This window comes from Siniperca chuatsi, linkage group LG19, assembly GCF_020085105.1.
Source record: "Siniperca chuatsi isolate FFG_IHB_CAS linkage group LG19, ASM2008510v1, whole genome shotgun sequence".
Classification (NCBI taxonomy): domain Eukaryota; kingdom Metazoa; phylum Chordata; class Actinopteri; order Centrarchiformes; family Sinipercidae; genus Siniperca; species Siniperca chuatsi.
Window position 1 is genome coordinate 13,352,867 of NC_058060.1, and position 27,229 is coordinate 13,380,095.

The 27,229-nt window shown below is 40.8% G+C and overlaps 3 protein-coding genes across 7 annotated transcripts in view; 1 reads left to right on the forward strand and 2 right to left on the reverse strand.

Annotated features, from left to right (window-relative positions):
* The window catches only part of pola1 (polymerase (DNA directed), alpha 1), a 57,471-nt gene extending 50,592 nt beyond the window's left edge, over positions 1–6,879 (reverse strand). For both annotated transcript variants that reach the window (XM_044177014.1, XM_044177013.1), the window contains exons 1-18: positions 6,707–6,879; positions 6,004–6,131; positions 5,096–5,192; positions 4,935–5,012; positions 4,692–4,807; positions 4,476–4,538; positions 3,956–4,057; positions 3,701–3,854; positions 2,774–2,933; positions 2,454–2,626; positions 2,226–2,338; positions 1,872–1,985; positions 1,687–1,761; positions 1,438–1,576; positions 1,061–1,215; positions 807–891; positions 459–520; positions 23–112 (exon numbers count right to left, since the gene is read on the reverse strand). In XM_044177014.1, the coding sequence (XP_044032949.1) occupies positions 23–112; positions 459–520; positions 807–891; positions 1,061–1,215; positions 1,438–1,576; positions 1,687–1,761; positions 1,872–1,985; positions 2,226–2,338; positions 2,454–2,626; positions 2,774–2,933; positions 3,701–3,854; positions 3,956–4,057; positions 4,476–4,538; positions 4,692–4,807; positions 4,935–5,012; positions 5,096–5,192; positions 6,004–6,131; positions 6,707–6,755 (1,953 nt within the window). In that variant the 5' untranslated portion in view covers positions 6,756–6,879. The remainder of the gene's footprint in view (positions 1–22; positions 113–458; positions 521–806; positions 892–1,060; positions 1,216–1,437; positions 1,577–1,686; positions 1,762–1,871; positions 1,986–2,225; positions 2,339–2,453; positions 2,627–2,773; positions 2,934–3,700; positions 3,855–3,955; positions 4,058–4,475; positions 4,539–4,691; positions 4,808–4,934; positions 5,013–5,095; positions 5,193–6,003; positions 6,132–6,706) is intronic.
* Positions 6,033–18,607, forward strand: LOC122866848 (choline-phosphate cytidylyltransferase B-like). 4 transcript variants are annotated; one of them, XM_044177020.1, is made up of 8 exons: positions 6,033–6,171; positions 12,632–12,731; positions 14,609–14,725; positions 14,848–14,999; positions 15,789–15,867; positions 15,972–16,114; positions 16,210–16,398; positions 16,611–18,607. In XM_044177020.1, the coding sequence occupies exons 1-8, from the start codon at positions 6,154–6,156 to the stop codon at positions 16,833–16,835; spliced, it is 1,023 nt and encodes a 340-aa protein (XP_044032955.1). In that variant the 5' UTR covers positions 6,033–6,153; the 3' UTR covers positions 16,836–18,607. The 4 variants fall into 4 exon arrangements, with proteins under 4 accessions (XP_044032955.1, XP_044032953.1, XP_044032952.1 ...); XM_044177018.1 differs by lacking the exon at positions 6,033–6,171 and adding an exon at positions 7,944–8,322 and having other exon boundaries at positions 16,617–18,607; XM_044177017.1 differs by lacking the exon at positions 6,033–6,171 and adding an exon at positions 7,965–8,322.
* Positions 18,608–18,647: 40 nt separating this feature from the next.
* Positions 18,648–27,115, reverse strand: pdk3a (pyruvate dehydrogenase kinase, isozyme 3a). The gene is made up of 12 exons (XM_044177016.1): positions 26,721–27,115; positions 24,672–24,813; positions 24,486–24,557; positions 23,790–23,974; positions 23,607–23,696; positions 23,094–23,171; positions 22,791–22,867; positions 22,557–22,658; positions 22,335–22,442; positions 21,854–21,967; positions 21,246–21,366; positions 18,648–19,294 (listed from the first exon to the last, which is right to left on the reverse strand). The coding sequence occupies exons 1-12, from the start codon at positions 26,821–26,823 to the stop codon at positions 19,260–19,262; spliced, it is 1,227 nt and encodes a 408-aa protein (XP_044032951.1). The 5' UTR covers positions 26,824–27,115; the 3' UTR covers positions 18,648–19,259.
* Positions 27,116–27,229: the final 114 nt, after the last annotated feature.

The following is a 27,229-nucleotide window of genomic DNA, read 5'->3' on the forward strand; positions in this document are numbered from 1 at the left end:
ACTCCCAGCATGCTCTACTCACCACGAGCACATCAGGGTCAATCTTGTGCATCTTGGCGAGGAAGAAGCCCAGCAGAGTCCGCTCTGTAGCAGCTATCTCCACTTTCCCATTCTAACAGAGGAAGGAAGTCACATCAATGTTTTGGTCACACTGAAAAAAAGTGTTACCACTAAAATATATTCTCCATCAGTTCTAATAAAATCTACTTTTTTTTACAAATTATACAAAACTACCATTCAGTAAAGTACCCAAGAAACTGCTTTTGCTACATGAAGTTTAACGATACATTGTTCATAATCCTTTGCTGGTAATTTCCTGTCACCACTACATCTGTAAAAAAAACCTGAAAATATATAAAACACTGATCTTTCTGAAAATATCAAGACCAAGTTATTTCTGTTTCTGAGCAAAAATCTAGTACCAACAAGTTGAGCTCCATAGCCACATGGCCACTCACCTTCTTCCTCACAGCATCTTTGAAGTCGTAGGGGAAGATACAGTCAGCCGGTTTACTGACCACTGCAAAGACAAAAAGAAATATATATATATATATATATATATATATATATATACACACACACATTCATAAACTGATGGCAGAGGCTGCCATGCAAGGTGCCAACTGCTCATCAGGAGTGATACAGCACTTCTTATCCAAAGCGCTCACGATAAGTTTACCCACACACAGCCATCGGGAGCATTTGGGGTTCAGAATCTTGCCTAAGGACACTATGACATGCAGGCACTCTATTGCATTCATGGATTACAATGAAAACAATCAATAAGATGTATATAAATAACTTACCACAAAAATGGGTCTGATATGGGGGTTGGGGGGCAGCTTTATCCATATGGAACTGATAGTGGACCAGTGCAGCCAGGGACACAATCTGCAGAGGAACTATATCATCAGGTCCTTGCTCACTAAGTATTTCAGTCTGTCTGAGTACACCATTAAATAACGAGGCTAAATAATAGCACAAAATCAGTCCAATACATTGCTTGCAAAAAAAGGGGGAAACAATCTATATTTGTGTACACAGCTGGCAGTGTTCTGACCTCGTTGTGGTGTGTCTTGGGATTCTGTATAGTCTTGAGGCTTATGGACATGACAGTGATGGGTGGAGGTGGCAGGTCTTTGACCACAGTGACCAGGTCATTCCTCAGGGCTAGAGCCTCCACCTTACACCAGCTGACCGGCTGGCTGATGAGCTCTGACACAAAAACAGGGGGTACGTGTGAATTTTCCAGGGGTGTGCAGAGTTCAACATAATTAATTTATGAATTTCTGATATCTCAAACAAGAGGTTCCAACATGAAATTAATTGTTCTACTAAATATCCAAATCCCTCAAATACAAATCAAGTTAAACTAAATACAGGGTGTTAAATCAGTTATACTAACACAAAAGAAGTATCATTCAAAATTCCCCTTACGTGGTGTCTTGATGTCCAGCCAGCAAGGGCCTTTAATCTTCCTGCTGAGGAGGAAGTGCTCCAGACTGGAAGTGTTGGTTCCAAAAATGTGGGAAAAGGTCGCCCCCTTAAGGTTCGAAGGCAGCGCAGGGAATTCAGCCTGCAAAAAACAATATTTACCACATAGATGAATAGGTTATCATAAAAAAAAAAAAAAAAATTAAAAAAGAGCAATAGGCCTAGGACGCTTATGTGTGCACTTCTACTCACAGAATATCTGACTTCCAGATACTCGCACTGACTGGGAACATCAGGAATTTCAAAAGCGTAGTTCCTCTCCACTTTCTACAGAGAGAAACACAGAAAACAAGCACCAGTTACAAACATGTCAAACTTGACACTATCCAAAAAACGACATTCACACTATACAGTCCGTAACCGAGGTTAGCACTAACCTTGGACTTGAACTTCATGATCTTGAACTTCTCAGAGAGATCATTAAACTCCTGGTAGACGTCCATCATTCCTACAGGAGTGTCAGACACCTCCCCTGTCTTGATGTTTACTTTCTGTTCATGGAAACACAACCAAACAATTGAACAGATTCCTAAAAAAGTCATGTGTAAAGTGATTTCACACACACACACACACACATGCGCGCGCACACACACGCACACACACGCACACACAGAGGTGACATGTAAGACTACTTGTAGGAATGCTTTGTATTGTCCTGTAGCTTTACAGTTGGCTGGGGGGACGTACTGTATCTTATATGGTAATAGCATGTGACAGAGCAGGAAACTTACATATTCACGAGGCAGGAAGTACATGGTCCTCTCAATGTTCTTGACAGTAACACAGCAGCTGACATGAGACTGTGCAGACTCGATCCACACTTTTCCAAACAAGTACACCACACCTTGGCCATAGTTAAGATAAAATGTCAAGAAATGCTCTACCAAACAGGATCTTTGGATTATAGAATTACATGACAGTATCCACTATATTTCACTCCAGGTGTGATTATACCATACCTGGTTGGCTGTAGGGGTCTTCAAAGGCATCCAACCAATAGAAGCGGAAAACCTGCTCCCCGTCTGCCCCCTCCACCAGCGGGAGTTGACTGGAGTCAACCTGTATCTCTGCTTGAGCCTCGCTAGCTCCACCTTCGTCCTCTTGTCCCCAAGAGCTTCCAATTCTGTTGGACCTGGGAAAGGACACAGGGAAGGCGCTAAAACTGAGGTTTGTGCTACGCTGAAGTCTTTAGCTCAGCTCGCATTTTAAGATTGAGCCAGAAAAAAGTATCTATATTTCCAAATAAAGTAGAAGCAAAAATAGCAGATAAAAGACTTACACTAAGACAGGGTCCTGAGGCTCTGCTTTGGGCTCCACTTTAACTGGTGCTGCTGTTGCTTTAGGCTCAGCATCATCTTTAATCGCAGGCTTCTCCTCCTCGAGCCCGATCTCCATCGGCTCATCAAAGTCCACCCCATCAAATGCCAGAGCGTCATTCCCTGAGATACACATTGTCATAAAAGGTAAGTGTATTCTTGATAGCCTGGGAACAAGACAAATCTGCTGAGATCATCTTTCATTTGCACTGGCGTTTAATCTGGCCCCCCTCCGATTCAGACAGATTTCCACCCGTCCTGGATGTGGCCGGGCCAATCACAACGGTTTATCTAATATGGGGTGGGTTTGATACGATGACTGAAAGAAGAGCGTTACCGGACCAGCTTTGAAAAGTCACATGTCACACGTTTCGCTGCTCTAATTGGTTGCAGGTCAGGACCTGCGTCCAATCTGCAGGTCTGTCCAGTGCAATGCACCAGGCTCACAAAACTCAAATCAAACTGTCAAACTAGGCAGTGCTGATCAAATATGAATCAAGATTCTGTTACTGCATTGCCTATTTCCCACCTCAGATGTTTTCAGAAACACATTTTAGTGTACTGTTTAGCTGTAATTTGTGAAAGTTTGTGACCAGGTCGCCATTTTTTTCCTGCTTGAAAACAGACAAAGCACCGCTTCAACTTGCATGTGTTGCTTAGCGTTACGTCAGATGTTTCGTTGCTCTGACTGGTTGTAGGTCGATCCAATTGCGTCCAGAGGCATTTTAGTCTGCGCCCATTGATAACGCCCCTTGGAAATCGAAAATGAACTGAGAGGTTCCAGACTAATACGTATTCGCGAATTAGTCTGGCGATGCTAGGCTATATTCTTGATGCTAGAAGGGACAGAAAGAGTAAAAAGCTAGCACAGTTGTATCAGTCTCTCTTACCTTCCTCTTCATCCAGCTCCTCCACTTTTGCCCTCTGCTTCTGCTCAGGAAGAGCAGGTGTGGAGGGAGGGAGGCGAGCTGATGACCTGGGGGTCGGCTCAGAAGGAGGCGGCCTGATAACTTTGGCCTTTAACCCCGTAGCTGAGGGTGACTCCTGGTATTACAGAAGTGATATACAATATTTTACAATTATTGAATTCATACTTCCAAGCATATTTGAAAATATTTTTCAAGACATGATAATTTAAATGATACCTTTGGCATCTGAGGTTTGATGGAAAAGGGATTCATGGACGATCCAAGAGACTTCTTTTTCTTCAGAGTGACCACTGGTGGAGGAGTCAGAAGAGTCGGTTTCTGGGAAGACAGATTTTTTTAAAAGCAGAAATCACAACATATCAGATTAGGCATGGACAATATAGAGGTGGAGAAGTTGGCTTTGAAGAAAAAAGAAGACAAAGTATCACCACCACTGAGTAAGAAATTAGCCAAAACCATATTAACTGACTCTGACTGTTAACTAACTAAAAGGTTTAATTATTTTATCAGCACTTTGTCCTTTTGCACAACATGACTTGCTCACTCATCATTACAAATCAGCTAAAAGCCTGAATGTAAATGTCAATGTGCAGGAACCATTTGTTTAATTGTGGAAACACCCAACTCAATACTGCTATCAGTGTCTCAACAGAGAAAGTCAAATGCATTAGTTGACACTGAACTGTGTTTAATTATGTTCTTAAGTTCTACATTGTCTAGATGATATGGTACCAACCTCAGAGTGCAGGTCCTGTAAGATATCTCCTAATAGGTCATCTTTGGACAGGTCAACGTCTTTCTGCGAGAGACACAATTATGCTTATGGTCAATGCAAGAGCACGAAAAAGTGTAGCACATCTCTTATTTCAAGTTAAGATCTGCACAGGGCACACTTTGGGACATTTTTAATAGAAGCGAACACCCAAGTAAGTCAATGGTGGCAGCAACATACCTCAGCAGGCCTTTTGACATTACTGTTCATGAAGAGGCTCTTAATGGTGTTGGGCTTGGCTACAGCAGATTTCTTCACATTTTTCTTTGAGTCTGCTCCTTTAGCACCTGCTTTTCCTGCAAACAAACAAAACATTGTCACACACAAAAAAACACTCTTTGGACAAAACTATTTACTGTACATTGTCTCACACTCAAAATACATAGAAATTGTTGGGTAATATAATAATGTATGAATGTTTACCTTTGTTGTTTTCAACTACATCATCATCCAAATCATCGTCAAAGATTTCTCTTCCATCCTCCACATATCCTGTTCCATCTGAGAGAAGGGAAGAGAAACTTTCATATTAGACTTCCCCATCAGACATATTCCCACAGTGGATACAGGAGACTGAGACTCACCATCATCAATAATCCAGTCATCCTCTTGTCTGTCTCGTACCATCTTCGAGTACTGCTGTTCGTCCACCTCCTCATACACACTTGTTAACTCCTCCACCTGGAAAACATTAACACTGGTTGACCATAACCTATGAAATAAGCATTGCTGAATAAATATCAGACTTGAAATGCACTATTCACTGTTAGATAACAGCAGCAAAAAAAAACAAAAAAACAACATTCTTTATTACATTATATTATTTCTGCAATCTTACAATCTTTACATATGTCATATTACAAATGTAATATATTACATAAAAATTAAAACATGATAAGGCCCAGTAGGGCTGATTCTTTCATTTATTATTTAATTAATTCATCTGGTGATTATTATTTCAATTAATCAATAATTGTTTAGTCTGGAAAATGTCCAGAAATAGTGAAAAATGGTCATCACAATGTCCCAGAGCCCAGGGTGCTTGATGAATGATCATCAAAATCATTGTCAATTAACTTTCTGTCAATCAACAAACCTGTTAATCTACTAATAGTCCTAATGCCCTTCTCGATGGACATTTTTGAAAAACATTAGTCTAAAGTTTTTAGACTAATATTTTAATCAAAACAGCTCATACTTGAGTGAAATCTGATTTCTGATATGAATTTTAATAGACACAACCCATATAGCTCCTTTGTCTGTATAACTAATTTCAGTGGGAATCAAGAACATTTTGTTGAAAGAGGCTGCTTGGTAGATCCAAAGGCCAAATCAGTACAAACTTTGCTAATGGATCCCATCAAGTAAGATGATGAGGCTCTGAGATGTACACAGTCACACACATAGCTGAATTAAATACAAACAATTACAAATAGATTGAGGGATATCCACTTTTATGCACAGATGTGTGCACAACACTTAAGTTTCTCACCTCATATTTGATCTTCTCCCCCATCTTGGCTTTCTTGAGCTGCTCCAGTGCAGACTTCCTTCCCACCTTCTCCCTCTTCTCCCGTCTGGAGCGAGACTTTGCCAAACCACAGGCATCACCTCCATCGTCTGAGGAGCGGGACACATCGAGATGACGACGCAGCAGCAGGTGTGAACACAACTTGATTTGCAGATTTTTTTATCCAAACAAATACTCCACTAATGTCATATTTGCAGTGAATTGTTTGAGGAGCGCAGGGGCACAACATTGTTTCTTTTGCTCTCGACGTCTGCTCTTTGAACATGAGGACACTTACTACTTTGTGGAAGTTTGTTATGGTTAACTTATTAATTCTGTAATGGACACGAGGATTATGCTATTTCATGACAATGTCTCAAGAAAGTAGCAGTGGAGACAAGGTCAAGTCAGAAAATAACAGAGCACTGTAGTTAGCTGACATTACCTTATGATATGACTATTATCCTCCTCTCTTAAACCTTAACAACACTAAACTCATATGGCAAATTGTTAGCTTAGCTAGTTAACGCATTTTAATACACATACCGTATTAATGGCCTAAGCATGTCCCTTGTTGTAGTATAATAACGTTAGTGGAAGCTAGCTAATATGTTAGCTAACTTCTTCGCTTTCCAGTGCAAGTCCTCTAAAGTCAGCTAGCTAGCAACGCGAAACAAATACTCACCGCCGTCCGGAGCGTCCATGTCTTTGTCTGGGTTTGATACCGGAGCCATGACTTTTTGTCTTTAACGTTTGTTCACTGACAGCTGCTCAACGCGGCGGCGGCAGATCAACACAACAGGACAGTCCGCGCCAAATCGTCTTACCGGGGAAAGTCATATGCAGGAAGTGACATCACGGCGCTGTCCGCCAATAAAACGAAGCGCTGTCTCCACTCTGTCCGCACGGTGGCAGTGTTGTTCAATGTAACCGACTTGTTTGCTCCACATGCTCTAGACCACAAAGTACAAGTACAGTATTTCTACAATATTTGTGACACGTTTACTCTAAATTACTTTTTAATTCAGTACATCTCTCTTATCTGACATAAATGGCAAGTTACTCTGTAGATTAAAATCTGACTTGCAAAATACATAACAAAATAATATGAGTACTTAAAATGCCCTCAATAATTAGACCTACAATTACAGTTCTTGTGCTGAAAAATCCTCCATGGAATAATGTTTCAGGTAGTCTATGAATGATCCCCACATCTTTTCAGAGTTCTTGGGTTTTCCCTTTATTGCAAATGTTGTTTTTTCCATAGAAAGCAAACTTATTAGAAATTTTAACTACTGGCCACAATTGTATATTTGGCATGCAGATAAGATAACAAAAATATACCATCTTTTTCTTTTCACTCCTTAAGTTACATACAGTAGGGAATATACCAAATACACTTTTTCCACCAATATAACTCAAGGTTTGAGGTTCCAAACAGTGAGTTCATGGTGTCTGTAATTTACTGGGAATAACATTACAACCTTATCCTCAAATTAGGACTCTCAAATTATAGGATTGTGTTATTAGTCTCCCTCTTTTTTTAAAGCCAGTGTCTATGCCTGTGTATCCCTATGAAGCTCGTTTCCATGGCGACCTTGTAGGGCACAATGGGTCCTGTCCCAGATTGGGGCCACAGAGACACTACAGTGCGTCCAACAAAGAAAACACAAAGCTGTTTTGTCCTTCATCCCTGCAGCCTATTTTGGTTTTTACACCATGAATAACTGTGATAATTCATATGTTAGCCTGCTCCTATAGGCCTGCAGTAACCTATAGTGGGTTTACGGACACATTATCATGGTAACTTCAGTAGAAAATAGGCATAGTTAATTTTAAAGTTAATTTTAGGCTATAACAGCGTTTTTATCATTTTTGTTTTGTTTTTAAAATGATGCTGCAAGTTGCAGATTACATGAGTAAGGCCCTCCACTGTACAATAGGAAGAGGCTTCATAAATATATAGCCTTCAGCCGTATGGTCTACTGTAAGGTCTGCTAAATGGACCGTGGCCCACAGTTGTCGCAGCCCATCAGCGGTGAGCAGCTGATCTGTCCTCTGGACAGACTGGACAGACGGGTTGCCGTCGCTCTGCTGCACTTGCCCGCCGCGCTGGAGCAGAGACAAACTCCTGCCTTAGACTAAACAGCAAACCAGACAGAAAAGCAAGTGGTAAAGAATAATATTCTTACTTTATATAATTGCTTGGTTTTGGACGCCATGGTGAAACAGCGACGCATCAGAGCGCATTCCTGTTGCGCAGCTGTTGCGCCTCTTTGTTGCAGAAGAGGACCACTGAAGGTAAGCTCGCATCCCTGCTCAAAGCATCAAATTCTAGTTTTGGTTTCACTAAATTCTGCATAGGCTAGTTATTCCAGTCCAGTCGCTGCGTGTTCTAATGACCCGGCAGCGGAAAGTTTGCCAAGTAGTCTGTGGTGGGGAAAAGAAAAAGACATGAGTAGTTCGTAGCATTGCTGACACCCAATTTTAATTTCTGTGCCAAATACACTTTCGTGCGCTGCATTTGTTTAGTAGTATGACAAGCAGATCAGACCACTCACACATGGGTGTGACTGTGACTGACAGCTAAAACGACAGCGATATCTTCAATTGGATACAAAAAGAGGCACTAAACATGCCAAACAGCGCGCATTACAACACTCTGTGTAACTAATATGGTTATCAATGAAATTTTAGGTAAAGTTTTTTTGCAAGGTGTTAAATCTTGTGTCCTCCAGTCACAATCAGATCTGTTTGCAGACTGCATTTAAACACTCTCAATTCACTTCCAATTTAAATTAATTGTAGGCCTATAACTAGTGATACTCTGTAACATCCCACTGATGGTGCTATGGACCATTCCACCAATCCTCACCGCTTACTCTAATGGACTGCTGTAGCTTTTCTCTGATTGGTCCTTTGGCGAAGCTCTCTCCTCTTTTCCGTCGCCATGGCGAGAGCTCATCAGCTCTGCGAAAGATCGTTTATTGAAACAACGACTCACTCACAGCTCACACAAGTCTGACAGGATAATCCTATACAGTTAAATAATCTTATTTTTTTCTCATGTGGCTCTTGTGGTCTTTAATAGGTGAGTGATAATTTCCCTACAGTTGCACATACATGACTGATGAATGACTCCAAATCAACTGTATTGCCTTTGTCACTTCCACATAATTATAATATCAAAAATGTATACACAGGTCAAGTCAAACTGGATATATTTGCAACAACATCAAATTAAGGGCAGACCGAGTTAATCCCTTTTGTGGTACCAAGAAATAGCTGCAGAGTGGGACCTCCTCACTGCCTCCTCCTCTCTGCATCAGGGGATCAGAGAGGATGAGGGGAGGACAGACAGAGAGGCAGAGCAGGGAGTGGGCGGGGGAACAGAGGAAGGAGAAAGAGACTGAGTGGTGAGGAGAGAGGCAGCGTCTCACTGATGCTGAGTCACATAACAGAGGGACCACAGCCGCATCCCATGAGTCTTTGGGAATCATGGAGGAGCTTGAACACACCTGCCCCCATCCCCGGACGGTAGGGCGTTTGAGTGTGAGTGTGCGTGTGTGTTTTCTTGTGTGTTCATGTCTTGCGGTGTGTGTGACAGGCCGAGAGAGGAAGACAAAGGCTCCGGCTTTGTGCCCCCTGTTACGAAACAGATCCCCTATAGCATGTGGCTGTGGGATATGCTCAGAATGCTGAGTGGACAGTGTGTGTGTGTTTGAATGAAGGAGGGGGTTCACACAGTGGACAACATAGCATGAATGTCCTGAAGGGACACTGCGGCAATAAGGACAGAGAGCCTCCTGTGCTTGGATACTCTCCTTCTCTTTTCTTCTTTGGTGTAATTCCTCATCCTGGCGTCCATGTCTGTCTCCTCCAAACAGTCCTTCTTTGCCTTTTCCTCTCCTCTGTCTGCACTCCAACCTCTGTCTATCCTTCTGAGGCAGTCTCGTCTTTACCCCCTATGCTTTCTCGTGCCCTGTGTCCCCGTGTTTCTCTTTTTTTCCAGCTTTAATCCTTCTTATGCCAGATGTTCTTTGCTTGTGCCAGAGAGGGCTTTGCTGACCACTCGTCCTGATAGGCCCGTGGGCCCCTGGTCAGTTAGTTTAAGCTTTACCATCTGCTCTGTGCTAAGTGTTTGTAAGCCACCCCTCTGTTCTCACCATGGCCAAGGAATCATGGGGGATGAGGATGCTCCCTCAGCACAACCTCTCTCCTCTGCTTTTTTGTTGTGGCTCTGGTGGCTAGCATTGAATTCTGGTACCTCTCTAATGGAAACAGACAGGGCTGTTCATGAAACGTTTAACATGACCTGACAAAATGTTCAAAGCCATTTTTTTTTTAATGGGGAAAGGATGTGCAAGTAAATTGGATGTAGACACCATTAAAAGGAGTCTCTACGGCAATGTTAAAAAAATGAATGCCTTCGTTCTATTCCTCTTGTAGCTGTAACTCTTTACCTCCCAGTGTGTTGCAGGCTTTCATATAAGCTTATAAAATGGTTTTATAGTGCTAAATTCTTGTTTGTTTTTATTAAACCCTTATGTTTTGTTGACACTGGCTTTACTTCCTCATCGTCTCACACACCCCACAATTGAATGTGTAAATGATGAAGGTGACAAAATACATAAATGAGCATAAAGCATCATTATTACACCAAATAAGGACTATTTCATCTTTTATATGTTATATGGACTATGCATGAACAAATATATATTCCTTTGTTTGCCAAAAAGTCATTCACAGTCAGAGAAATGTACAGTATGTTATCCTACATAGTGATGTTATGGTCTTATGGTTGGGCTCGCCTATATAGAGCAGATGTAAATCCATTGTATTTAAACTTATTTTACCGCTAGGGTCATTTTCTGAAGTGGACTTTTGCAACATGCCATCAGTTCAAAATCATGTTTAGAAGCAATTCTCATTAAATTAGGAAAAGTTATGAACTATCAAGGTGATAAAACAATGTAAAGTATGTTATTTTGAGTTGCTAAAGACACACTGTGGTCTTCAGGGTTCCAAACAGAATATTAGGGTTAAATGAGCTGCAGTACAGCACCTCCCAGATGTTTATGTTTGCTTATTAGAGCTCTCTTTTAAGTATGTATGCAAAATTAATCCTGGCCTGTTAATACTTAATGACTCTGAGGAAGTCACCTGTTCATAGCTTATGCTGTCATGCAGAGATGGATGACACAAGAACTGTCCTCAGTGTGGCAGGTTTCTTTCCCCATCAAAAAGGTTTATGGTAATTTAGTATTATGGCAACAATTTCTGAAAAAACACTTTGGACTTTGAATAATTTGTAGACATTATTGAAATGACCTCCTGAAGAAATAGTCCCATTAAAAACTGTTGACAGTGAGGTCTGTGTAATATCCAGATTAATCGGAACACTATTTCTGGAAAAAAAAAATGTTGCTGTTGAACCGCAAAATTCATTTTATTCACCTCCACTGGTTGAGGGCTAAATTTCAAATCTCAAAAAAACAAAACTATCTGCACTGCTAGATACCACTTAGAGGGGATGTAAAGTAGAAAATGTTTGAAACACAGATTTAGTAAAATCTCTTCCCTTTAGAAGAGATTCCCAGGGGTTAAAGTTTAATTTTCTTAAAAGAATTCACCTGTTAAGTCTCACTCTCCAAACCTGCACTGCTAATCAAAACCGCTAATTTGATATTTGACTGAGAACACGACTTCTCTCCTTTCATGTTCATTGGTCTGTCCCTATCTGTGTCCATGGAACATGTTGTCATGCCAGACTCTGGTTTTATTGCTGTTCCTAGAGGATATGTTGACGTCAGTTGCCTTTTTTGTCCACAGAGACTGAATCTGTTTCCATTTTTTCCTCCTCCTCCTCTCACACTCCCACAGCTTTCTGCTGTGTGCCGACTCTGATTCTCTTTTATTGGTGTGAATGAGATTCAGTGAATATTCCCTGCAGATGGCATACAAAGACAAATTTTCAGGCAGGCTCACACTGCAACACTTTAACCTTGATGTAGCTTCAACAAGTATCATCCTATGCCGTCCTTTCTTGCTCTGTCTTTGTTTCCATGTCTCACTGTCTTTAATTCTTTCTTTATCTGCTTAATTCACATGTATGTATGTAATGATAATTGTTTTCTTCCCGTCCTGCATCTTGACCCCTTCCATCTTGTTCTTCCCTTTGAATTTTAGCTAATTTCTGAGAGGCCTTCAACAACAGATCAATAGCTCTGTCCTTGTTTTATGCCACATGTTAATACACACATAGGGTACACTCAGAAGTAAATATCTGCTCTCACACACACACACACACACAGAGTGATCAATAACACTGAGTAGCCTACAGCTCTGTCTGTCTCTCAATCCATTGTTCCAATATGGAGCATCAGCTGTGGTCAATGAATTAATGGAGGTTATTGTAACAGGAATGGGCATGGAAAGGGGAGACATATTGAGTACCACTGAAGGGATGGGTGGCTGTGCTTCCAGGTGTGTAGGTGTTTTAGATGTTGTAAAATCTAACGTGATTCTCCTTTGTTCATCCTCCAAAATAAGATATTTGCGCTGTATTTTATCTATAACCCAGTCTCCTTTCTCCTTCTATCTGTCTCAGACTCTGACAGAGCCTGCCATCTTTGCCAGGGAGACCAGTTGTGATTGTCGCGCCCCTCATGAGAAACTAACCATCGCTCAGGCCCGCAGAGGCACCCCAGGTACAGAAGACCTCCTCCTGCTTGGTTTCCTTCTCTGATCCATTTCCTCCAGCTTCTCTTTCTCCCAGCTGGCATGTTTATCTTCATCATATTTCTCAATCGTTCCTTTCTCTAACTACATTTGCTACTTCTACTACTACTATTACAGCTTCTGCTACTTTTTCTACTATTATACTGTACTACAACTAGGCTACTGCTAGTGCAGCTGCTACTGCTTCTACTACTACATCTGAAGCTACTTATATTTCTTCTAATTACTACTACTATTGCTACTCCTACAATATTACTATCACCACAACAAAGTACTACAACTGATACACTTTACTACTGATGCTAATGCTACTGCTACTACTCCTACTATACTGTAATACAACTACTGCTAGTGCAGCTGCTTCTACTACTGCTACTATTACTACTGCTACTACTGGTGCTACTCCTACAGTATCACTATTATCCCAACTACTACTACTACTACTGATACACTTTACTACTGATGCTAACACCACTGCTACTTCTGTGGCTACCACTGCTACTACAACTAGCTCCTATGTTTGCCACAGCTTTTCCCAGTACATTCTTTATCATGACATCATTATTACCAGTGCTACTAACAATAATATTGTGCTAAGCCCAAATAGTACGTTTTTGAGAAGGTAACAACATTATTGTTGAAACCAGACAAAGCTGCCGAGCTCATGTTTAATTTGCTCTGGCAGGTACGTTTGGCCCCTCTCCCATTCAAACAGATTTCCACCCGTCCTGGATTCAGTTGGGCACAATCACAGCCGTTTATCCAATATGGGGCGGGTTTGATACAATGACTGACAAAGTAGCGTGACCAGTCCAGACTCATGAAACTCAGATCAAACTGTCAAACTAGGCAGCGCTGATCAAATATGAATCAAGAATATGTTACTGCATTGCCTGTTTCCCGCCTCAAATGTTTTCAGAAACACATTTGGTAATTTGAGAAAATTTGTGACCAGGCCGCCATTTTTTCCCTGCTCTTTCCAATTCTGTCCAGAGGCATTTTGGTCTGTGCCCGTTGATAACGGCCTTTGGAAATCAAAAATTAACTGAGAGATTCCAGACTAATACACATTTGTGAATTAGTCTGACGTATGCTAGGCTAGTATATTACATTACACATTCCTAAATAAATGTGGTAAATGAAATGGCCCCACAACACACTGGGGGCCAGCTAGTATTCTATCACAGACAAACTGTACACTTTACAAAGAGAGTGGGAGGAACTGGGTGTTAATAGCAGCTCATGTTTGCAATAGGGCAGTCTAGAAAGTTAATACAGCCTTGCTAATGATAAAAGGAAAACTCCACTGATGGCTCCAGAGGGAGCTGCGCAAAGTCTCACTTGATCAATTGAGTCAGTGTCGGTTGGGGCTGAAGACAAGTGAAGTGAAAATGAGACTTGAGGCTATCGACTTCTCTTTATACAGCCATGCTCCAAGCTACATTAGCTGCTTCTACTAGCATGACACACTCGAATCTCCAACCGAACTTTCGACAGTTGAGTTGCATTGTGGGTAATGTAGGCGCCATGCTTTGACAAGGAAGAAGAATGTGTAGAATAAAAAAGACAATATTTCTGGTTCTGGTCCAACAATGTTATAGGAGTGCAGTGCTAAATTGGTGGAGTACTCTATTAATAGTAGTGTTTAATTAAGAATGTTATTAATACATTTATTTTTCATAAATAAAAGCGACCTCAAAGAAGATTTTGGTGTTTCTGTCCAGGCATATGTAATATGGAATCTCAGTACAATTATGTTGCTTTTCAGCCACAGCCATTACTCTCACTATGATATCACTGCAGTTAGTTTTGATAAATGTGTTGTTCTATTGCTGTGTGTTTTCAGTGGACCGGCCAGTCAGAGTCTACGCAGATGGCATCTTTGACCTGTTCCACTCTGGACACGCTCGTGCTCTCATGCAGGCCAAGAACCTCTTTCCCAACACCTACCTTATTGTAGGAGGTAGGACAGACCCACCGAGACAACACACACAGACACACAAACCAATACAGATTTGTCTGATTTATATGCTTTTGTGTTTTGTGTATGTTTTGTGGGGTTTCCCTCCCATGTGCTTGGAACAGTGTGCAGTGATGAGCTGACCCATAAGTACAAGGGTTTCACAGTCATGACGGAGATTGAACGTTATGAAGCGCTGAGACACTGCCGCTATGTCGACGAGATTTTGAGAGACGCACCCTGGACTCTCACACCAGAGTTCCTAGAGAAACACAAGGTGTGTGTGTGTGTGGTTGTTTACAGTATATGAGTATATGTTAAACTGTGCATGAGACATCCAGGGGCTGTAATTACGAAACATCCCAGGGCCAAAAGTAGATCCTAACTGAGTTAGGAGAAAATCCTAAAAAATAAGTTTAACTTTAGGACTTCCCAGAGTAATTCAGAAAGCATTTTAATGCTTAAAGTACTGTGAGGCAGTCCGGAGGACTTCTAAGTCACTAAGACCTGGTCACAATCAATCAGATGCTGCAGATAATGTGCCTCATTTGATTCGTATCATTAATAACAATCAAATCAGCTCACCAACAAATCAAAACAACCCAATAACAACAGAGCTGACTGTCAGGCTGCACAACTCTGCTACTTGGACAATGGAAAAATGAGTTTTAAAGTGCTGATGAACTTGAAATTAATTTTATTTTTTAATTTGATTCAATTCAAATTTTAATTTAAATTAATTTATAATTTGAATACATTTCATTTTTAATTACATTTTTAATTAGATTTAATTTTCAATAGTATTTTATCTCATTTTTAATTTGATATAATTTTTGATATAATTGAATTTAATGAGGACTCCTAGTGGTAAGGTAAGACATTTTGAGAATACATACCAAGGGCTTTTTGACACTTGTGTGTGGAATGCATGTGTGTTTGGTCATGTAATACTTTAAGTATGTAAAAGTATGTATGTTTATATGAGGTTTTTTTTTTTTTACCTCATGTCTTTTTGCTAGTGCAGTGTTTTCTGCCATACAGTAGATGTCCTATGATTGTTTCTCAGATCGATTTTGTGGCTCATGATGATATTCCATACTCCTCAGCAGGAAGTGAGGACGTTTATAAACACATCAAGGAGGCAGGTCAGTGCATGATGCCAGGAATATTAAACACCTTTGTGTATTTCCTCTTAAAATATACCTTGGGCAGTTTTCAAATTCTGTGAGTTTTTATGTGTGTATACCAGGGATGTTTGTGCCTACACAACGGACAGAGGGAATCTCCACATCTGACTTAATTACCAGAATTGTCCGAGACTATGACGTCTATGCCCGACGCAACCTCCAACGTGGCTACACTGCCAAGGAGCTTAACGTCAGCTACATCAATGTAAGAGCATGATCAATACCAAATTTCTGATCGATGTTCTGGTTCGAGTGATGTGTTCATTTTGTAAAACTTACATAAACATTTAATCCCCTCAGGAGAAGAAGTACCGGCTGCAGAACCAAGTGGACCGAATGAAGGAGAAGGTTCGCACGGTTGAGGAGAAGAGCAAGCATTTTGTGTACCGTGTGGAGGAGAAGAGTCACGACCTCATTCAGAAGTGGGAAGAGAAATCCAGAGAGTTTATCGGCAACTTCTTAGAACTTTTTGGACCTGATGGGACTTGGGTAAGTAACTCTTTGATAAGGGAAATAACTGTCATCATCATCTGTGTATTGTAGATGTTACATATCAACAGTTTGTTCATAAAAATACCAGGAAGTATTGTCAGTTATTGTCTGAATTTTGAATAAAAAGAGTATCTTTGGCAATGAATTTCTTTCTGATGCATGGACCTTTGTGCACGTTCACTCTTTCTCTCCACTCTGTCCCTGTACAGAAACAGGTGTTTCAGGAGCGCAGTGGACGAATGCTGTCCTACGCTCTTTCCCCCCGAGAGTCGCCCTGCAACAGTCCTCCCCGCGAACTGTCCCCCCTGCGCTCTCCCTCACCCCCATCTCCCCCCGCCCGCTGGCACAATGCACGGCCCTCGCCCCCAGCCTCCCCCAAAGGCGCCTCTGCCTTAATAAGCAGCATGAGTGAAGGTGATGAAGATGAGAAGTAAATGGACTGTTGAACACACACATGTACACACACACACACACACACACACACACCCACACACCCACACACACTTCACCCATAGTACACTGCCTGAGAACTGCTCACACACACACACACAAACACATGTACTCCTACAGACACTGGCTGGATACTGAAACAGTTCTCCTCAAGGAAGTTGCTAATATGCAAGGCAGACGGTGATCATGGGAAATGAAGTTCTGTGCTGCAGAGCAAAGAAGCCATCACTGTCTCTGTTGTCTGGGCAACCAAGCAGACAGTAGAAAGACAAAGCAAGAAGAGGATGAGGATTTACACAGTGTCACCTAAGAAGGTCCAGAATGCTTTGCAGCATATTTCGAGAGGTTTTGCTTTGGATTGTCCAGTGCAGATAGAGACTTTCCAACATCCTGCTCATAATATCACATTGTTCTTTTGTCCTACTCTATTTAATTTAGCATTTTTTTAAGATGCCAAGATTTCTTGTAACAACTGTGACCACTAGATGTGAATAGGCACAAAGTTACAGAACACTGTGTGTGACATTCAGTTCAACAGGTCATGTGAAACGACAGGAACTGGATTCATTCATCACTGTGTAATTTTGTGCTTGTTGAACTGAGAGTTATGAATTAAAGAAAAGACACTGCACGCTCTAGATTAGCAGAGGTGAAACACATTGTCAGTGCTAGTTTGCACCATTTTAGCATAAATGACTGGCGAGGAATATGAAATTCAGTGTTCCCAGGGTACAGTTATGACCACTTAACCCCAAAAATAGATTAAAACTAATCCCTAAGAAAATGTATGTTCCTAAACTTGATTGGTGCAAAAGAAAGGCAACTGAATACAAAAAACAAAGGTTTTCATCACCTCGGTTGTACAGCTGTGTTTGAAATCAACCAATAAAATCCTAGTTTTAAAGTTCATGTGACAAAAATAGTTTTGAAATAAAAATGGAAACAAGGTCTACGCTAAAACGAACCCCTTAAGATCTGAGTCTTGGACTGCGCCTAATCTGTAAAATGCCTGTTAGATAGTCCTAAAAACTTGATTGTGATGAGACAGAGAAAACAGCCTTCATGTATTAGCTTTTTGAATGTAAAATGAGTCTTTGAGACCACACCTACATAGGGGGTAAATGTAATCACTCTAATTTCCAGTCACATGCCATACAAACACACAAACCCTTCATCACCACAGTCATTCAGTAGGCCACAAAAATATCACGTCTCACACTATTCGATTAGTAAAAGCATTTGTGGATTTTCAGCATTAAAAGTCATGTCGTTTTTTTGACAGTTTTATCTATCAATGTTTAGCAGACATTCTTGCTCTTTGGAATATGATGTCAGCTGTTAATCAAACCAGGCAAACTTGGAGATCAAGCCTTTCTCTAGGATTCTGATGATACTTGAAATATACAATAATTGATGCCCTCCAGGTGAACTGTCAGGTCCTCTAAAGCCGGAACATCACCCTAATGTTTTCTTTGCTGTTATTGGAAATGTATGTAATAACTTTTTTTTGCTCAGGTCTGCTCACTCATGCCAGGCCGGAGCAGATCTCTCTTCCACCCCAACAATACAATAAATACCCTAATGCAATGTAGAGACCTTAATGTCCTGTACACGCTACATGTTAATCTGCACTGTATATACAAACTTTGGGAATGTGTCTTTTTTTTATTTTTTAAATTTTAACGATCAAACGGCTTGATATGTAAATAAATCAAAAATCTATAACTGAATGTGAATTAAAGTGCATTTCACCTTATCAAATATGCCTATATACCAATGCGTAAAATCATAGCCGGTTCGCACACAACAGCAATTTTCTTTATTGTCAGGTTTAAAAGTGTGAGTTGATCTCATGCTGAAACACATTATTAGACTGCTCTATCACCTTTTTTTGGTATATGTTGATGTTGCATTAATTGCATATCTTTGCTTGACCACCTCCACAGTGAGAAGTTACATACAAATACATTTGTTTAAGCTGGAGGTACAGTAAAATGGAAAACAGAGTAATCATTCCACACGGGGCTCCATATACAGCAAACACATTATTAATAGTTATGTAGGCAATATTTTCTAATATACCATCGGTACAGAGACAGTCTTTAACAGTAAAGGTTGAGAGCTAGTGAAGATCCTTGGGCCTCTAAATCACACAACTGGAATTGAATTTTGTTCACTGGCTGTTAAATGTGATTATGACTGATTTGCAGGGGGACCACACATTAAGGGTGGTGAACTGAGGCATATAAATGAAGAGGACTGTTGTCTTTAGCATACAACACAGCACTTCCTTTACAGCAGGTGTGTCACCGAGCATCACTCAGGTCTGGCGGTTTACGAAGACATTGGCAGTGATGAAATCTTACGGTGAAGCTGAAAAAGATGAGGGAGCTTTCCTTTCTGAATTCTCATCTACAATCCTTTCTTTTCACATCAGATGGAGCTAAAGGAGACGAGAAAAGGAAGTCACTTCAGATTACTGAAATTCCCCATCATCTGGTCCTAACAAATGATACCAGGTTTAGTTCATGTTTGATTAAAGTTTGGTCTTTTTCAGTAGTTCCAAAAATTACATTGCTATTACAAAGGTTTTGAGAGTGCAAGTGGTGACCTGGGATCTCACCTGAAAATATATGCCTATGTTTTGTAAAGTACATTATAAAACTTCCTTATGTGACAAAAATCGTATGGTTTGACGCAATATTTTAGTACCCAGAGATTAGTGGCTCCTTTAACCACATTTTCTCCTGCCGGCTTTTCTAAACTGCTATAAATAAAGAAAATGAAGTGGACTGTCCACACACTTAAAGTACTGTAGGTCCTGTAGATTATTTTGATTAAAAATAATCAGAGAAAAATCATTAAAAGATCATCAAATGTAATCCTGTTCCAATGTCAAAGATGAAAAGTACAAAGAAACAAGCCTGAAAAAGTAGTTCTTTGACTCTTTGTTTCTGGATAAAAAATAAATTAAAACCTGTCAAGTATCAGTCCCTTCTGCATTTTAGCTGTATCTTCTAATCCTGTCATTTTCACTCATGATAATAAAAAGAAAAGCTTGTTTTAAAAATACACAAGCTTTGTTCAAACTCATTCAGAAGACTGTAAGGATTAGTAAAACTACAAGTGAGACACAAGGCTGACTGGATGAAGCAATGTTAGGGTAACAAGTCCAAGCCGTGAGCATGTTGTGTATCCACCATGGCAGCATGAAGGGTAGCAAGGGGATGTGATGATGTATTCCCACTTTTATAGTCCTTGTTAGATGCAACTGGCCCATTCCATTCTTCATATAATACATCATGCTGGTGTGGTTGAAGTTACTTGACAGACAAAGCTGGAATGGTGGCATTTCATGAGCATCCTACAGACGCTCCTTTGGTCCTGTAGTAGTAGTTAAATGAGGATGCAGAGCTGGCTTGCAAGCAGAAATGTCTGATGAGGGTCAGTGTTGCCAGTCAACTGTCTGTTGGAGGGTGTTTGGTTAATTTCTATGACTGTAGTAGTAAAATATAAACAAAATACTCTTTCTAACATTCTCCCATTATAAATTAACTTTGAGTTCCAGTAGAGCCTTCAAGTCAGTTTTTAAAACATCAAATACGCTATAAATTCCCAAAAGTAAGGCTTTCTCTCTTTGACATAAAATAAAAACTGAGAAAGGCAATCTTCTCTTTTAGTTTCCCAGGCTTAAATAGAGTGCAACCAAAATGAGTCTTTACTATGCCAATGGCACACTGGCCTAATTGTGCGTTCTGTCAAAAGTGTCTCCCAAAGGAAAGAAACCTCCTCCTCTCCCCATTTGCACTGAAACTTAAACCCCCCCGACTCTGCTTGTGTTTGAGAGGGAGAAACAGAATACAAGCCTTCACTGATGGTGAGAAAGACACTCAATCTGCAGTGCACGGCTTATTCAGCTACAGGGAGCAGTGGCCATGTCAGCAAAGACGAGCCAGGCCAAACTGTGCATGAGACAGAGGGAGGGACAATAGTAATGCAGTGAATTTAGCTTGACGTAATGGCCAGATAGAGGAGAAAATGAAGTCAACATTAGTTAAGATTCACAAAAGTCACCTGACTAAATGACAGTGAGGATCCAGAATTTGGTTTATTTTAAACTCCATCTTGGGAGAGCCATTGGTGATGCCACAACAATGAAAGCTACGCTGATGAATGTCATTGCCATTGGGTACGTAAGTCAAGGTCATCCAACCTTTCCCAAAGCTTTAACCAGTGGAATGTAAAAGCAAGTTTTATCCTAAACCAAGCGTTTACCCAAGGGCAACATTTCATCATACATGCTGTAGTGCAGAGTGCGGGCATTTCAGGTCCCAGCAGAGGGCTGGGCTAGCGGGTCAGGCAGAGTTATCTGTTGGCTTTGTATTTGGACTTGCTGGCATCACGTGGCTCTTTGCTGGGGTTGCTCCAGTCGTCTGCTTCTGGGCTGGTCTTGTAATGCCGCCACGCTGACTTGTTGAAGACAGGCAGGCGCTCGAAGGACTCACTGGACAGGGCCTTTAAGTGGAGGAACACAACACAGAGCCAATAAGAACTCATAGTCATTTATCGACTTTTTGTTTTCTTGCCAAAACTTAGATGACGCTAAACATAAGGCACATACATCAACATAAGACAAGGGTAAAATACTAGCCGACACTGACAGATTAAACAAAAGAAGTAGAACATGTTAGTCCACATGAATATTCATGATATATTCATGAATATAATGTCATATTTTGGGAGCAGGATGGCTAGCTGCTTCCCCCTACTTCCAGTCTTTATGCTAAGCTAAGCCAACCATCTTCTGGCTCTAGCGTCATACTCAACAGACAGATGAGATTGGTATCAATTTTCTCATCTAACTCTTGGCAAAAAAAGTCAATAAGCATATTTCCCAAAATGTTAAACTATTCTTTTTAAACTCTGACCTAGCTGAGTATCATGTCTTTGGGAGACAGGAAAACCGTTACAACATGCTCCACATTTGACTAGCTCACTTTACCTTCAGATAGATGACTGCATCGGTGCCCACACCCTCCATGGAGTAGAGTTTCAGATCCCCCTGGAAGTATCGGGCATAGAGCCTAGAAATCGGCAAACCGTAGCCAAAACCTGCCTGGGTGGGGGAGGGAGAGAGGCAGAATTTAATTTTGCAGATGTCATGCCGTATATAACAAATGTATGGGCTAAAAAAAAGGTTTGAAATGGTCACCAGAGTCAATACTGATTTGATTTCATGTGTGTGTCTGTTTCATGTTCTTATATCCCAGTGGAGACTAACCTGAATGCACACTAACCCATGGGGACTTGTGTCACCGTGGGGATCTCAATTTTTTTCTTTTTGAGGATTAAGACTTGGTTTTAGGGTACAGGCTACAATTAGGTTAAGGTTAGGTTAAGGGGCTAGGGAAAGCATTATGTCAATGACTGTCCCCCCATGGGGATAGTGAAACAAACGTGTGTGTGTGTGTGTGTGTGTGTACCAATGGGACAGCTCCTGGATCCAGGCTTGGTGTAGGGGCAGTGGAGTACATGTAGTTAAAGAGACGGTCTATCTTCCTCAGAGGAACTCCTCCTCCTCTGTCACTGATCTGAGGACGGATGGTGGGAGAGATGGAGTGAAAAAGCCAGACAGACAAAAAGTTAAAAAACCACAAATATTTATCTAATGATTTGGTATGTGCGGGTACTTGTGTCTGATTTACCTTTATGGAGAGATCCTCTTTACCCAGAGTGACTTTTGCCTTTACCGGTGGTAATCCCTCTGTACTGTTCTCATATAGCTCCACTGTGGCTCTCATTGAATTCTACAAACACCACAGAGTAAATTAACTCAGCTTAGCACAAGTCCTTATAGAATTACAGTCACATTACACTTTAATTACATTTAAAGACCGCCAAACTAGTTTGGTTACCGGCCCTGATGCTGCACTGCTCACCTTGAAGAGCTCAAACAGCATGTGGAACAGATGAGAGGGTACATACACCGCCTGGATGGGCTTTTTAGGGGCCTTCACTGGAAGACAAGAATGAAAGTGTATTCTTTTGAAGTTAATGAGATGGTGAACATTGTAGTCATTACAGGACTAAATTTGGGCTCCAAAGCTGCACCCACAATCTTTAAACAGACTTGGTAACAGACTATATTTTTCACAGTTCGCTACAGCTGTGTGACAGATTACAGGGAGAAATGCATGGATGGATGGATGGATTACTGCGCAAAAGCAAAAATAATATCTTACTGTTGAACTCTTCAATCTTCAGCTCAGGAGCAGCCAAGTAGTACTTCTCACACAGCATCTTGGCCGTGTCATAGGCATCTGACAGAAGAGGCAAAACAACATGAGTCAGGGGAAAAAAAGCAGCATATGTGCATTCATTGTTTTTATTTGGATTCCTGTTTCAGGTCACTAATGTAGTTTCTGTTCCTCGCTGGGTCACTGAGAGAGCAGCTTTGGATCCACGCTGCTGGAATTCTTTAAGAACTATCATTACGTAAACATGCCGTTTAGCACAGATGAACTCGGGTTTTGTTTGATTTGTGTCACTGCTGGCAGTTGCTGCTGTGTTTTAACTCAGTTTCCTGTAAGTATTATGCAAACATTTGCAACACAGCACAAAAAAATCCAACCCGTTGATAACAAAATATTCCCACACATAGATAATACAGTACAGTGCTCTGTGTACAGTCATGGATATAAACTGTAATGACTGTATTGACTGGTGATTTTCATGTATGGCCTTCTTTAACTCACCACTGACGACTTCAGCCACACTGCAGGTGGGATCAATACTGCCTATGTGTTTTGGATGGGCAGGGTTGGTGTCATTACCAAACAGGAGAGCTGTACAGAAAGACATGGAAAAAAAAGTTAGCGGCAGAGACAGGATAGTATGCTTGTGATCCAAATAAACCAAAACAAGTTTTGGAGACTCACTGTGCTGGTTGATGAGCATACGGAAAGAAATGCGGTTGGTGTAGAAGCGGTCAAGGAAATACTGGATGTTGCTGCTGGTAAAGGGATCAAAGCCAAACTTCTCCTTGTATTCTACGACTCCCTGAGCCATGGTGGGAACCACATCGTTGTGACGGTTACGGATCTCAATCAAGAGCTCCAGGAAACTAAAAATAAAATTAAACAAATGGAATGAGGAAGAAAATTAATCCACTTGATCAATCACCCACATGTCTTATTCTGAGAATCTCAGTGAGGTTGTTGCTTAGTAAATCTCATGTACACATATTTCTATCACTCAAAAATAAACAGGCCAAATTTAAAAGTCAAGAAATAAACTTGCTCAATCAGGATGAGTACCGAACTTAATATCACTGTTATTTGATTTCCAGAGAACTGAACAATTCTTGTGTTGTCTAAACAGACTGCCTTATCTAAATGTCCTGTCTGTGTCTATCAGTCGTGTGTGGCTGTTTATCACACAGGCATAGTTATAGTATAAATACACACCGTTACATGTACAGTCAGCAGAGATCTATGTGTACTAAGGGGATTAGCTGCAGTGGAAGAGGGACATAAAGCCAGTATACAGCAGCCGGGTGCCTGGCAAAGCTGTACTTACTGTACATATATTGTACTTGCATTTATGAATAATTAATTAAGGCAATATTCACTCACTCATTCAGCGCGTGACGGTCCTCTGGCTTTCTGTTCTCATAATCCAGCAGCTCCACAAAGCTCTGCATGTACCTAATAAACAGAGGTCAAAAGGCAACTTTTACACACACTTCTTAACACTACTACTACTATAAACCTTATCTCCCGGCAGCCATATAAAGAGTATTTCTCAAGGAAGTGTCTCACCATTTCTGCACCAGTCTGATGGAGGGCTGGCTGAGCAGGTTATCAGGTAGCAGGTTGACCTCCCTCATGGTATTGGCCAACCGCACCGGCAGCTCCTTACGCAGGAACATATAGGATGTTTTCTCACAAGCATTGTCCCTGCCTGAAAGAAAAATGATGCAATATTATGAACCATTAAAAGTGACTGGGATATCTGGAGCTTCTGGTATAGTTTTCACTTGTGGGAACATTTCCTGCCAAGAAATATATTCAGGATTTAAGACTATTGTGTTCTTGTTGTCATGTGAAAACCGAGATAACACAAGGTAACTCTTTCAGCAAGAAAAAGCATGACAAACCCTTCCAAAACTGGAATAATGCCAAAATGGAAGTGTTATCAACCTTAAAACATTCCTGAAAAAGTTTTATTTTCACCTAGTAAATAAAAGTACCTAGTAACAAAGATTTGTCAAATAAAAAATTATTTCATATGTGGTAGAGAAGGGAAACATATCAGCCACAGCTAGAATTTAAGTATCTGGTTGGGAGCTGTAGTCAGTTTCAATTTTCAACCTTTAATATGATACCTTTGCTAACTGGCTAGACCTGTATTTACTGTCTTCCAATATTAGCTTGAACCATACGAGGAAAACATAAATCTTGTTACCAAGCAGCAGAGAGGGGGAGTTGTGGAAAAGTTTGGGGGATTTATGTTTTAGATCTAAACAGGAAAAACCGAATTACTGCGGTGTAATGTTAAATGTCTTTCACGAAAATGACTATGTGGAAGCTGACTTTGCATTTTTACCCCCTTAACTTGACCAAAATGTAATTTACACAGCGTGCAAAGAACCCGGCCTCTTATGTGTGCATGTGAGGACTCACTTAGAAGCATATTATTATTATTACTACAGTTAACCTTCAGCAGAGAAAACCACCAAACACAGTGAAAATCTGTTGGGGGGAAATGCTTTCAGGTTCTTTCATCTATTAAAAAGGGAACAATGGTAAAGTCTTAGCAACTTATACAATGCAAAGAAAGGTTTGCATCAGAATGAAAGGAAATGTCCCATCTAGGCTTCCCACAAATCAGCAATATAAAAGGGGGGGGACCTCTATGAAATGGGGTAGCGAAACCACCAAATACTGACTCAGCCCTGGAATGACACACACACTCTGCAGCTGCTGACTATCCTCGGATGATGTCTCATTTGTTCCCCTTTGAAAGAACCCCAATATCGTTTGCCCAACTGCTCTTCTGACATGAACAACTACTGCTGACAAGATCCTCGCTGTGTTTCTTAACGCAAACCACAGACTGTATAAAACAGACACAAACAAGTGTCGCACGCTTCCTGTAGTACACATCCAATCCAAATTGCGTAATGGAGATGACTGTGTTTAATCAGAGATGGATTAGGAAAAGCCTTGAGTGCAGAGCACTGTCATCTTCCGTTTCAAGTCTCACGTCATTGCAGTTATTGACTGCAAATCCAGAGCAAAAACCCTGCACATACAAAACAAAGACCCTTCATGTAACTTTCATTTGTCTGATACTAAACTACAATGATTCGTGCTCTGAAATCAGCTCCTATTGATTGAAATAAACCTGAAAAGATGAGTAAACCTTGTTGAGCAATTAAAAAAACTGGGCAACATGAGCTGGGGTGTTCATCCTCCACTGCAAACGTGCTGTTGTCCCAGTCTGAGTGAAGATATCTGCATGCATTTAGCAGTCTGTCACATTATAAACTAAACCTGCAATGGAAAACTGCCATGCAGAGCCAACAGCATGCGTAGTACTGTTTGTGCTGTTATGGGTGCGTTACTAAAGGTAAAACAGCAAATTCAGATGCCCCATTTGATCATAACAAAGTATAATGTTTCATGGCAGCTTGTAGAAGACTTCTAGAATTAACAACAACCCAGAGCTTGCCTGTGACACTTAAAATCCACAGAAATGGTGAGTAAAATGACAAAATAAGGCAATAAGGCAATAAGAAGGCCCCTGGTTGTCTTCCTAATCAGCAAGTCACTCCTTTAAGATGACAGTCTTGCATTGCTACTTACCAAAATCCAAAAACTGCTTAATGGAGAGCGGGGACGGCGAAAATCTGGAGTAATACTCGATTTTGGGGTTGGCGTTTTTAAGCAGAGACATGAAGATCCTCATTTTGAAAGTTTAATGACGATGCCTGGACTTGAACGTGAGAATGAGATTCAGTATAAGCACGACCATTTCATCCCAGGTAATGTTGACATCCACACAGACAGTCCTCCTCTCTCGTCGGCGTCCACATTTGTCCCAGCCCGCCGGCCTCCCGTGGACACGAAACGAAAAGATGAATAAATGTCCATAAGGTTACATGATAGGATACAAATAATATGCTGTCAAGTGGGCTTCCTGGATCTACATGGTTAGTCATTCAGAGCAGCTCAACAGTATCAAGCTAGTCTGAATCAAACGTCGACTTCCGGTTACGTTTTTCAAAATAAAACAATAGGCTGTCAACTGTAGCTACATTGCAAGGCATCAGGGTAACTAAATAGAAGCAGTAAATAAAACATGGTACCTATTT

Excerpts from the sequence above, each read along its gene's own strand:
- LOC122866848 (XM_044177017.1), top strand. The coding sequence starts at position 8,242 with ATGGTGAAACAGCGACGCATCAGAGCGCATTCCTGTTGCGCAGCTGTT. Across the intron at positions 14,726-14,847 it reads CACCTACCTTATTGTAGGAG|TGTGCAGTGATGAGCTGACC; the intron begins GTAGGACAGACC and ends TGCTTGGAACAG. Across the intron at positions 15,000-15,788 it reads AGTTCCTAGAGAAACACAAG|ATCGATTTTGTGGCTCATGA; the intron begins GTGTGTGTGTGT and ends ATTGTTTCTCAG.
- pdk3a (XM_044177016.1), bottom strand. The coding sequence starts at position 26,823 with ATGAGGATCTTCATGTCTCTGCTTAAAAACGCCAACCCCAAAATCGAG. Across the intron at positions 23,172-23,606 it reads TGTGGCTGAAGTCGTCAGTG|ATGCCTATGACACGGCCAAG; the intron begins GTGAGTTAAAGA and ends CTCTTCTGTCAG. Across the intron at positions 22,659-22,790 it reads TGCTGTTTGAGCTCTTCAAG|AATTCAATGAGAGCCACAGT; the intron begins GTGAGCAGTGCA and ends TGGTGTTTGTAG.